General features: G+C 41.7%; 1 protein-coding gene across 1 annotated transcript; it reads right to left on the bottom strand.

Moving 5' to 3' along the window:
• Window positions 1-10,923: 10,923 nt before the first annotated feature.
• LOC147904965 (uncharacterized) lies at window positions 10,924-12,905 on the bottom strand. Its single transcript, XM_087384898.1, has 3 exons — window positions 12,836-12,905; window positions 12,536-12,736; window positions 10,924-11,046 (listed from the first exon to the last, which is right to left on the bottom strand). Exons 1-3 carry the CDS (start codon window positions 12,875-12,877, stop codon window positions 10,924-10,926), a joined length of 366 nt encoding a protein of 121 aa, XP_087241024.1. The 5' UTR covers window positions 12,878-12,905.
• Window positions 12,906-13,296: the final 391 nt, after the last annotated feature.

Below are 13,296 nucleotides of genomic sequence, written 5' to 3'. Positions count from 1 at the left end.
TTCCAATTATGATGAGCTATCCTAGCATGATATCTTACACATTTTATTTGATCAAAGCATATGCATATTTGTATTTCTTATCCCATTCTTCTTGTGCTTAGGCAATGGTAGGATCTACTACAGGTGTGGACATCGTTGATAGAGGTGTAGACCTTCTGCTTGTGTTGCAACAATGGTGAAAATTGCTGCTAGATTGCTAGATGGTCTATATGTAGACCCATTGACATACTCCCATTTGTATTAAAGTAGAATGGTCTCCATTTGATATTTCCATGAGCCATAACTTGAGTTGTCTAACTTAGTAGATGCCTTCAAATTGATGTTGCTAGTCATTCACATGGTGCAAGATCGTACTCAAAGTGCATGTGAAAAACACTTTCTAAATCAATTGCAACTTGAAATGTCAGTAAATATAGAACTGTAATATATTCCAATCTATTATAAGGATTCTATGGAATATGATGTCGGTAATAGACAAGTGGCTTCATAAGGCTGAAAAATAGCATGCACAATGCAATAAAAATAGCCGATAAGACTTTACAATGAAGGCATGTGACTGCAAAATCAAATAATGTCCAATTTGCGCACTAATCAATTAGCCAATACCTCTCAAAACTATAAATTCTACTCAGTGAAGTGTGGAAGATTGGGTTTCAGTACATGTGATGATGTGAAACTGCATGTGAGCATAGGGACTAGGAACTATTTGGGAATTTTAGGGCATGGCTTTGATTGGTTGCTTTTGAGTTGTCTCCTATATGGATTATCTAATCTACTTTGATCTACATCTAGACGAAGTGTGGAGCAATGTAAAACACCTGGGAAACAACAAATACTTCATTTTCTTTTGTTCTTTTTAAGTCATGGGTGAAATGCATCGATGTAGAGGATTGTGTGCATGCAAGAAATGAATTTGATGACGAGGCTAAAAAGTGTGTGATACATGAGCCAAAATTTGTGCATGATGTGATGATCCTATAGAGCATTTTTTCTTTTTGGAGCACCCTCAAATTCTTCCTGGGTCAACAGAGATGGGTTGATTTAGGTGGAGGGGCAAAAAGGTTGAAAATGATGATGTGGCAATCAGATTCACATGCAAAACTATGCCTGGCAAGGGCTATGCCTATAGGGCACTATGTGATGTTGCAGGCCTATGCACATGGAGGGTGCCAAGTGTGCTTGTGAAGGAGAAATTAATCCTACTAAGGGATTGTGCCACGTGGTAGTGATGCCTACATGGTAGCATGGAAATTTGATGATTTCTCAATGATGACATGGCAATTTGACTTTGACTATTAATGCTGCCATTGTGATGATGTGGCATTGATGAGCTTGAGGGGTTCACTCAATAATATATGTGAGTATCACATGAGTTCAAAATAAGGATATATTTAATCTCATTTTGTTTTACACTTTCACTTACAGAAGTTTTCAAAAAAAAGATTTTAGGAAAATTTCACAGATAACCTGGGTTTTATAAATAGGCCTTGAAAGCACATGATACATAGGTTTTATACATAGTGAACCCCGCGAGTTGATGAGTTGGACTTGTGACATGGCATTGTGTTGAGGTGACAAATAGGACTAAAAACATGGCACAAGCAGGGCCACTAATGATGTGGCAAGACAAGCCTGATGGCATGACCACTGTGGGTGATGCGGCAAGGTTGCCACATGTTGGGATAAGCTACCACATGGCAAATAACACAGATGTGGCATGTGATATTATGTGGTAATGTGCTATGGTGCCACATGTGTAGATAGAGTTATCCTCAAGTATGGTTCGAAAGCTACCACATGTCGATCAACTATCCACCCTTGGTGAGGTGAGATTCCCCAAAATCTACAACAGTTTGAAATAATGTTATTTGATGCTCTAGCATTGATTTAGATTCAGATGAAATCTGTGAAAGATTCCATCAACTCACAAGGTTCATCTTCGTATTGCCAGTCAGTCTTGTTGTTGATGGAGCGTCCGTTGTTGCTCGTAGAGGTTGGCAATTGAGTCAACTTTTGGCATGTTGGAGCATCACTAGCATCGAAGGTAAGAGCTCGTTGTTGAAGTGCTCGATGGAGGTCGCTCAACTGCGTATGCAGGCTGTGTGGTGCCTTGCATATTGAGTGCTATGGCTACCTTTGTGGGTTGAAGTTGCATCTCAGCCGGGTATTGTATATCATGGATGTTGTTTAGCTTGCTTGCAATCAGAAGATAATAGCTGGGATGACTACTGAAAGTGAAAGCTTGGATCACCTGATACTTAAATGATTTCGATGGGAGCTCGTGGGTAGAAGACAACATTGCTAGTGGGCTGCTATTGTAACTAAGCAAGCTAAAGAGGCAACTCACCCAGCAAGGCATATCAAAAGCAGCTATCTGTCTTAGGTCTAAGGTGGTGGATTTTCAAAGGAGCAAACAGGGTGGCAATTTTTGAGCATACGAGGCAGATGGTTCACTTGATTACAGAGGTCTGGGGCTATCCTTGACTGATCTCAATGTGAGAGATATTATCATGGGATTCATGGAGGAGTCAAGAAGAGATGTGTAATATTGTAGGCTTGTGTGAAGAAAGGATATAATAGATTGTGCAGGCTATTGGTTAGCATGCAAACTGAAATCTGATCATAGTAAGATTCTAAGAAGACATAAGAGGAAGCTTTCTTATCTTGATGATAATTATGGAGTTTGATATTCTATGTGGTTGATTGTTGTGGCTAGTCTGTGAAAAGGAGTCAATGTTATTCAAATTTAAAATTGTCATCATTTGGGCTATTTTATTCAGCATGCAACGATTGTTGAACTCAAGGTCCTTAGATGGCATATGGAACTCAACCTTTAATGTATTAAGGATATTATTCTTTTTCTTTTGTGGCTGCTTGCAAATATCCATCACCACCTTGTTGCATTTGGAGGATTTGAAGCTTGTGCATTCAATTTATAACCTGGGTACCTCTCGAATCCATTTTTATGTCATCCTCCTTATTAGCCTCATAAGGGAGGGTGGTGGAAGTTTGGGAGTCAACTTGACTCCCCCAACAGCACTACTTGTACCAACTCCTGATCATCTACATCAGTGATGGTTCTCTCTCTCCCTAGGTCTACTTTTGGCGGTGCCTTGGGATCCTTCTTGCGGATTTGATCTTTTTGTGACCAACGCCTCGGCTATTTTATTCAGCAGTCAATGATTATCAAACTCAATGTCCTCAGATGGCATAGGTAGCTTCTCCTTTAATGTATTAAGAATATAATCCCCTTTCTTTTGTGGCTGCTTGCAAAAATGCATCACCACCTTGTTGAATTCGGAGGAGGCAAGCCATTGCATTTGGTTTATAGTCCGAGTACCTCTAGAATCCATTATTATTTCGTACTCCCTGTTAACCTCATAGGAGAGGGTGGTGGAAGTTTGGGAGCCAACTTGACTCCCCCTAGTGGCACTAGCTTTACCAAAGCCCCATCGTCTACATTGACAATGGCTCTCTCTCTCCCTAGGTCTACCTTCAATGGTGCCTTGGGAGATCTCTATGGGATGAGTGGACCCGACACTGCTCGTCCCAATCACGCAAGAGTGTTTCCCTGGTATTAGGATGTAGCATTGCGAGTAATTTGCAAGGCATCCCCATACTACTACCTGGGGTAGTACTATTGGAGGAGCGTCTCTTCTTACCACTTGATCCTCCAGTCGGCATCCTTCACAAAACAAAATGGGAGTGTTTATTTAAACTTTTGAAAAGATTTTATTTAAACTTTAGAATTTAGTAAAATTAATCTTTAAAGGGAAGAAGCATATGCTTAAAGCTTAAAGCGTTAAAGCATATGCATAAATCTTTGAAGCACATGCTTCAAAATGGTAATAAAGCTTCAAGGGAGAAAATAGAAGAAAATGGAGGCGAAGCATGAAAAAGTTATATCATCACTTTTTTCTCTTCATATTCTTGAATGGACTCACTTCCTACCTTGCTATCTTAATCGAGAGTGTCTTTTGATTTCTCTCTTTGTGTGCAGTGTGTTGGTGGGATGGTTGGTGCTCAAGAACTTGGCAGATGATAATCTTTCGATTAGGATAGCAAGGGAGGAAGCGATTCTAGTTAAGAATATTAAGAGAAACAAGTGATAAATTTTTCATGCTTTTCCAAAAAGAAAGCTTAAAGCTTTGAAGGATATGCACCGTATCTTATCTTAAATCTTTATGCATAAGCATAAAGCTAAAAGCTTTGAAGGATATGCTTATTTTTAGGGAAGTCAAAGGGAAGCATGTTTGTCAGCAGTAGGAAGGGCAAGGATTCCAGGCCATCACAATGGTGAAGTCTCTATCCACTTCAACACTGTGTTCCTTGGAATACCTGCCCTTAGATAAATGTCACTACTACACACAGGCCCTATTCCGATGCTTAAGCACCAATGTTTAGCACATGCGAGGTGCTAATCATTGATAATCAAAGCGGGATTAGTTAAGTGTCGCTATATAGTGACTTTAGATAAGTGTCGCTATATAGCGACCTTTAAAGAGAGTCACTATATAGAGACACTTACTAGACCTATGAATGGTCGTTATATAGCGACAATGAGAGTTTCCCATAGTGACATTTTATAGTGTTTTTTCCCATACCGATCTTTAAAGATAGTTTTTCCTAATGACAATTTTTTTTTCCTTTTCATACATGTTTGATCCTTTGAGAGAATAAAAGTACAAGAGCATGTACATCAAGTTTGAAGCTCATATATTCATGTCCAAGTTTAAGATGAAAAAAATCAATGAAGATAATTTACATCAACGGCTTCAAACAATCAATGAGACAAGTCTAACATGCCAAACAAGTCTATCTCTAACTCTATACCGAGTTGATCTCCTATATCATCATCGTACTCTAGCATCGTATATTCACCTAAGACTTGATCATCCTCTTCAATAAACTATGGTGATTCTTGATGATCGTCATCTTCTTCCTCAATATCGTGATCCCCATCTTCCACCCGTACAATGTCATTATGCATATCTTCCTCTTGACTCATATTGTGATCTTCATCTTCTTCGCTAGATCTGTCTGCATCAATTGGATCCAGCATTGGTAGTGGCATCTCCATATCCACATCCCTATCTTCAAAATTTTGCTTACTTCGTGGTGCAACTTGGATCATGTACCACCATCTTAGATCAGAACGATCTTGATGAAAAACCACCTATATTGAAGATAGGTGCCAAATGCCATAAATTATATATATGAAATTATGCTTAAGTACATGTATGAATGGATCTTTAAAAATGAAAGCTTTGATTAATGAAATCATTAGTATGCACTTGCTCACAATGCTCGGGAAGAACAAAAGTATCACTTTCATCGGTCTAAAGTTTGGTGGAGTCTATTGCAAAGAAACCGCTACTGTCTTTTCTCACTATCACATGGGGACCATTGTAAATAGTTCTAAACCATTTTACATCAAGAATGAAAATACTAAATCGTCTGAAATCAATTGCATAGATTTCGCATATGGTCCCACAATAATCCAACTGTTAGGAGAGAACATTGGTATCCGAAGCACTTGCTCGGCTATCTTGTGTGAAGTTAGCCATGAGTCCACAATCATACGTGACTCTCTTTGAATCGATGCGTTCCACGCAAAAATGTTGTCCATATGACCATAATGCACTGTACTTTTTGTACTGCAAAAGAGCATCATTAAAACAATGAAGATGTGCATATATTTTATAGCGTATATTGCCACAAATAATTACTTAATTAAGTCCAGAGGTAAGAAACTTAATGCATCATACATCCAGATGATAACTCTTGCTCGTGCTCGTTTACTGTCTCTCCATCGCATTTGGCTTTTCGTAGAGCCAGTTATAGCCAATCAAATGACATGTGAGTAGGGAGAAGGGCAAGATCCCGTGGATATAGTTGCGATCGCCTGTAAATTACTATGAATCTCTTCCTTGTAACTATTCTTTCTGCTTTGGCTACTTCACTCTCTCAATCCACTTCTGCATCTCCTTGCTTATTGAGGATACAAAACTTATTGCATTTTTCCATTTGCTCTTCGCTCATCTTTCTTTCAATCCCTTTTCTTTGGGGAACCTTGCCAACGATGCGATCATCATCTTTGTTATGCCAAGCTTGTGGCATATCACGATCCATGGATGCAAGAAACTCGATGATATATACTAATGACTCTTGCATAAGCCATCCCTCTACCATGCTTGCTTCTGGTCGTGCTCTTTGCCTTGCAAATCCCTTCAAGTTTTCATAAATCGCTCGAGAAAAAACATCCACCGACTATGAACGGTACCATGGTAGCCTGGCTGGAACCAGCCCTACCAGCCCTATACCTGGCCGACCAGGCTGCTGATAACCCCCGCCATGTTGTGCCTCTGCCAGGCCCTTCTCCAGCGCCATATGGATCCGTACACCCTGCTGATGTCATCGCGTCCTTCATAGGGCTCTGCTGCAGGCCATACGCTTGCTCTGAAGTTCCATCTTGCCAGGTCATATCCAGGGCTTCATGTCCCCCGCCATCTCTCCTGCACAAGGTCTCTTGTGCTGTCCACATGACAGCTCATGTGCTGCCCATGTGGCAGCCCCATTCTCTGCCCATGTGGCAATCTATACATCCCTAGGTCCACCTCCCCCATGCTCTCCTCATATGGGGGCTTACAGATGGGGAGGTGACCATTCCAACAGGCACAAACTTCGATTGGGGAGGACTTATCTGGCACATGAACTGAAGGCAGGCTGCTCAGCAACCACAAAGCTGTTTGAATCCTTAGCAACAGAGCTGAGATGAATGCGCAAATCCTGAGGCCCTGTTGATGAACCAGCTTATGAGCTGTCTCGGCTCCCAAACCAACAGCCAGACGGCAATTCGTAAGGGAAAGATGGTGATGAAGGAGCGGAGGGGTAGCAAGTGGCAAGGAGGAACAATGCAAGCTGGAATTCAGATCTAGAAGGCGCTGGAGCAGTTGAGAATCAAGAGCTGGCTGCCAACGGAATAAAGGTGCCCCTTTTAATGCAGAATTCATGAGCTTTTAATCCGATTGATGCCCTAGCTTTTGAAAAGCATGACCTACCAAATCTAGATGCTTGCTTTTAGGGTTTGCTTGGCGAAAAAGCAAAGTTGCTTTTTTTCCTTCTCTCCTCAATCTAGCAAAGATTTCCCTATCTCTAAGGGTCGATGCCTACATACAAGTGCATCCCTGAGCTTTCCAACTGAAAACTCGACCCTGAGCTTCTTCTCCCTCTCAAAACGCACCTCTTACCAATCAAAACGACTTCCAATCACAAACAAGCATGCCATCCTTCCTCAAATTCGCTCCTTCCTCTCCCATGAATTGATATCCTACCTCCAACCAGAACTCATCCTCCCTCACATGGAAATCACGTCTTTATATACCTAGATGAATCCAGGAACATTCCCAAACTCATCCTCTAAAAACACAACATAGTGCAGTTTCAATCTCACGAGAGTCTCTCATAAGATTGAAAACCATAAACTCCATCACGCATAGCAGGGACTAGCTACTATGACATCCCCACTGACGTCATCAACACCCAACAGTGGGTGTAGACCATAGTATAAAAGTATTCTCTCACACATACAAATCCACACACCCACACATACTTGAGCATCCATTTATACAAAGTCTTCGTCCTGAGTTTCTGTCGGCACTCCGGAGGTGAAGGGCAAACTCAGCCATGACGAAGGCTAGCAGTAAAGGAGAAGGCTAATCAAAAAGTAGTCCACATCTCTTCATTCAAGCTACAACTGCTTGTGAAGTCTAAACGATTTCATTTTAGTTTCTCCCAAACGAGCATCTAAATCTAAATCTAGCTGATAGGGCAACGCACCATTTAAGATAGAAAAAATTATCGCAATACCAGCAAGCCACAACTTGGACGAAAACTTCACAAGGTGAAATTTACATGTCCACTAATACGGCAGAAGCATATACCTAGATGAATCCTAGGGAAATCACGTCTTCCCTATCTGCTGACGAACAATGCAATTTCTAGCCAAGCAGTACAAAAACATAAATTCGCACCTTACCTGGGAGATCCAAACAGGAATCTAAATCACCTCCATAAATTCGCCATCCACGAGTGACTCTGATAGCCAACTGACACGACCACGATTGCTCCAGGAAATCCAGAACCACAAAGAGAGGCACAAGCTTGCTCACCACCCAACCATGATGGTGACAGGTCTAGGACCCGTGGAATCCGATCATACCCCCAAGCCACAGGCTGGGCTGCTGGCACAAACATCTGCATCCAACCAGTCCACAACCTCCTGGCGTCCCATACCACCTGAAGGCGCCCGTAGGGCCTTAGGACTGCGCTGGGAATCCGGGCTACGCTAGAAAGCAGGTGCACGTCCGCATCACGATCCAAGATCCAGACCAGCAAGGAAGAGCTAGACCTGCTCTGACTTGCGTGAATGAAAACTGAACCCCTATGCCCAAATAGCTGGAACCCTAACTCGTACGTTGCCCTTGCAACCCAACCTGACAATCGCCTGCCTAGCCACTAGCCTCTCCAGGCTATCAAAGCTAATCCTGTGCGCCTAAGCACATGTCAGATATAATCCGTGCACATGACACAATGCCTGCCTGTGAGCCCCTTACGAGGACATTAAGGCTGCCCGGGGTTTTTATTGTAGGTGCTATTATGCCCTAGATTCTGAGCAGGCCCAGGGAGGAAAGATATTCTTTTTGAGTTAGGGCTGCCCGGAGCACACCCGGATCTGGACCACAGAGGCCCAGCAAAGAAGCCTTTTATAGGCCAGGTAGGGGAGCAGCCAGGTCAGCAAGACCTGGTCTGTTCAAGTCAGCCAGGAAACCAGGTTGGTCGGCCACATACTGCCAAGTCAGTCAGTCCAGGTGTGGACAGTTCCCTTTATAAATGCACTCCCCATTCAGTGCTAAATGGTGCAGTCCCCCCACACAGCCTCTCCTACGATTGTATTTCAGCCTATCCTGCCTACCTAAGCGGTCCTACAGGCACATGGAGCAGAGTTCTGGTGCAGCCATAAGTTCCTTCAGTCTGCTGGAACACAACAGTGGATCCTTGTTCACAGGTTCAATATTTCAATAAATCTACAGTTCTGGACACTCTGTTGATTTTGAGTTATTTGTGAGTTGAATCTGGGATGTTAGTAGTGTGAACTGTTTCCTGGACAAGTCTCTCTTTTTTACTTTCTACAGAAAAGCAGGGTGACAGCAGTAGATTTTGGACCCTTGTTGGGCCTGCAAGGAGCTTATATTACTAACGGATGACCATGACAGGAGTAATTCTATATTTCTGCTTTCAGTTTCACTTCAATTAGACATGAGATTCTTACGGGTGTGCTAGCATGTCTTTTCCCATGATGTAATTCTGGCCTGGCCTCATAGGGCTCTTTGGCCTTTGCAAACATTATAAAACCTCTCTCTCTCTCTCTCTGTTTTTTATTTCCTTCCCTTTGTTTATCCCAATTTGTAAGATTGGCTAGTCTATTTAACGTATGTATATTTGGACACAACCATTGCAAACCATTAGAGTATCACGATAGCTGAGTAGCTTACAACAGTAATCTGATGTCTCTTTGATACCCTCTGACTCCTGAAATGCAGCAGTTATCTAATAGCTTTTATACTCATTAAACAGAAAACTAAATGAATACATTAAGGATGACATGCCAAGATCACAAAATTGAAGAGAACAAAGCCAAATTTTAAAAACTTTTCAAAACTTTTCAGCAATTCAAACTCTTTACCCCTTATCCACAACATATTGAGCCAAAACCCAGGATCTTGAGAGCCATAAGAATCTCTACGAGGGTCTCGCCAGACATATTTCTCAGCATCTTTCCGTACTAAAGAAGGGTTGCGAGTCTTTGGTGGAGGTACAGGTATTGGATCCCAGACGATTTTCTCCCATTCATCTCTCATTATTTGATATCTTCGAATATATGAGGTCCAATATGGCTCTTGATTCTGATATGCAGGTCCACAACAAACAAGTTTACATAATATATACAGTTCAATACAACTCATATAATTTTCACAGCAAACCAAGTTGCATTACATCTTGGGGGCATATTCAAATCCAACATCAGCTTCACAAAGGACCACCCAGTGATCCTCGTGAATCCTCATGAAAATAGCTCTCGATTTTGATACGTAGGTTCACAACACGCAGTATATGCAACTACATACAGTGCAACAAAACTCTAAGTCTGATAAAAGCATTCACAGCAAACCACCTTGCATTATCTCTTAGGATGTCACTCAAATCAAATAGTAGCATTTAGAAAAAAATCAAAAGGATTGTTGGTAAGTTACTCCCATGAAAATTCACGAATGAGGGAGACAAAGCAAAAATGCCTTTTATCAAGTACATCTTCATACCAGGGAATTGAAGTTAAAAGAAAATTCCTAGGTAATAGAAAACGTAAATACCAATCATTGCAAGGGGGAACAACCTTAATTCCCATCGCTAAAGAAATAGAAATTAGGGATTCTGCTAAGCTTCATCATTAATATGTGTCATCTAAGGCAAGTCGTGCTTTAAAGAACACAGCATTAAGGTCTTTTGATTCTCATGCCATGACTTAACAAAACCAGATAGAAGGCCTGGGATATCTTCTCTCATATTGAATGGCAAGGACAGACACGAGATTAGAGTTTGGAGAACTGATGTACAAGAAACATAACAATTAACTTTTGAAAGTGTTTTTCCTTAGGCAATGGACCGAATTTCATACAGGCAAAAAAGAAACTATAATAGGGATAAACCATGTCTGCTTGAGTCTAATCCCTGCAAACCACAAGGAGGGATGGAACCAGCCTCGAAGCTACACTAAACCTGCCAGTAAACATCCATAAAGCAAAAGGTGCCAACACCAAAATCACAGAGAAGCACCAACGAATTGTGCTAGACTGATGCAATCTCCTATTCAGCCAGAACCACTTTGCAAAGTGAACTTCCACGAGGAGCCTGCCACCGTCGTGAAGGAAGTTCTGTGATCCCATGCCCACCAGAACACCAGACTCGACTTGCTTCAGGCTGTCTCTCCTACATTTCTTAAAGAGTAAACATTATGGCCATCCCAAGATAGCCACAAAATATATATCTAGATGAATCCCAGAACATGCCCAACTCATCCTCTAAAAACAAAACACAGTGTGCAGTTTCAATCTCCTGATATTCCTCATACTATTGAAAACCATAAACTCCATCACACATAGCAGGGACTAGCTACTATGACGTCCCCACCCACATCATCAGCACACAAAGAATTTATATATATACATCCATAAGGCTTTAATATATCCAATCTTAACAAATAAAATGAAATAACAAAGGAAAGAAGGGAATTTGTACGCAACTTTAGACAACATTATGAGGACATGAGAAAAATAACAAATAAAAGAACTTAGTAAGCAAAGACACGCACGTCCCATCAGTACCCATGATAAGCTGCCATTCTGGAATCTCTTGGGTAGACCCAGTGCTCACTCAGCTTTAAATCCCAACCCAAACAACCAAAACTTTGATAGCAAAAAGGAAGAAACAAAGTAGAAAATAAGAACAGGAATGCCAGACACACACACAAACACATACCCACACACACACAGAAAGAGAAAGACTTAAATTAGATTAAAATTCCAACTAATGCTAACACAACCTAAGTGGGCGGACAAATACGACAACTAATGCTAACACAAGGGAGCAAAGATAAACCAACGTACATATAAGAAAACAAATGATACACCAACGCAAACACGAGGAAATAATTATTATCATTATTTTTAGATTAGTTTGTTGTTTTATTTGTATACTTTAGATTAGAAATAATATTAATAAATAAAATAAGAAATTTGGAGGAAATTTATAATAAATAATCCAGCGAGTGCAAGTACTCGTGAGCACTGCCCTTAGAGGCACGAGTTGATTTGGGAAGGGAGGAAGAGAGAGAGACAGAGAGGGAAAGAGGGACGAGTTGAATTAGGAAGGGGGAGGAAAGAGAGAGAGAGAGAGAGAGAGATGTCACTGAGAATAGAAAGTGAAACGTGAGGAGAGACACTTATTAAGAAAAGTGTAAGGAGAGCACTGCCTGCAGGGCAGTGCTAACAAATTAGAGAGAGAGAGAGCGCGCGCTTTGACGCTCCCACTTTAAAATAATTCTAAGGGATCCTAAACATACCCAAAGCTGAAAATCCAAGATATAATGACTACGTTTTTAATAAGATTGTGTACATAATCATAAGACGTATGCTATGTGATATCAGCGAGATGGATATGTAACTATCCTAGTTGCATGTACCAGGGTTTCTAGTGATATCTCTCTCTCTCTCTCTCTCTCTCTCTCTCTCTCACACACACATCTTCTAAGGTCCCTTGTTGTGCCACAACGGTAAAATTGTTATCATCGTCAAAGTTCTGCTCAGTATTTAGAGGCACAGAATATTACATTCGTTCCGGCTAAGTATCAGTTTGCATTGGCGTACTCTTTGAGTTACTCTACTTATATGAATCCAAAAAACAAGGAAGACAAACGTACGTCGGTTCTGAGTTTCAGGCGTGTCAGCATCAATTGCTTCATTCTGTCTTTCCTTCTTTTCTTATTGGTCATTTGCGTGTTTGGCGAAGGCTCCAGCACACGCTTGGGATCGAACTCCTCCGCTTTGAAAATCTCTCCATCGACAGCCCACCACTCATCTTTCTGGGCTCGTCGATGAGTCAGGTAGCCTCGGGAGAGCTTCTGCAAGACAGACCCATCAACTCAACGACGTGAAGACCCAAAAACCTGCATTGTGGGAAAGCTCGTTGTGAAAGAGGAGTAAAAAACCAGCTGGTCTACCTGGTGCAAAGAAGGAAATCTGCGTCTAAATGATCCAAGCATGCTGGCAAAGTTCACGCTTGCTCTCTCGAGTCGACTCGAGAGCTTTGTTGTCCCACGTTAAGTTCAACCAAGTAAGTATTTAAACAAGAGAACCTTGCAAATGCTACATTAGTGTACCACCTGCCTGCCCATGGAGGTGGTAGTTCACACCTGTGATTGGTGTCAGGGTTGGAGAAGATGGCATACCTTGAGTAGGTACCTGGCCATGGAGTGCGCGTCCCTCTTTGCTCTGACACAAATTTTTTGTGTTAGTGCTCGGGCTCTTGGGCCAAGAGAATGGCCGATGGTGGGTGGAGTGAACCTAGCCATGATTTGGAATCTCCTTCAGAGAAGTAGGGCTCTATCAACGCCAAGGCCCCATGGAGGAGAAAAGCTTGATCACCAGAAAATCTCTTGGCGGTTTCCAACACCAACCTAGC

This window comes from Dipteris shenzhenensis, chromosome 2, assembly GCF_047967505.1.
Source record: "Dipteris shenzhenensis isolate YYH24624 ecotype China chromosome 2, Dip_SZ_1.0, whole genome shotgun sequence".
Lineage (NCBI taxonomy): Eukaryota > Viridiplantae > Streptophyta > Polypodiopsida > Gleicheniales > Dipteridaceae > Dipteris > Dipteris shenzhenensis.
The sequence above is the reverse complement of the archived record's forward strand: the minus strand, read 5'-3'. Positions and strand labels throughout refer to the sequence as shown.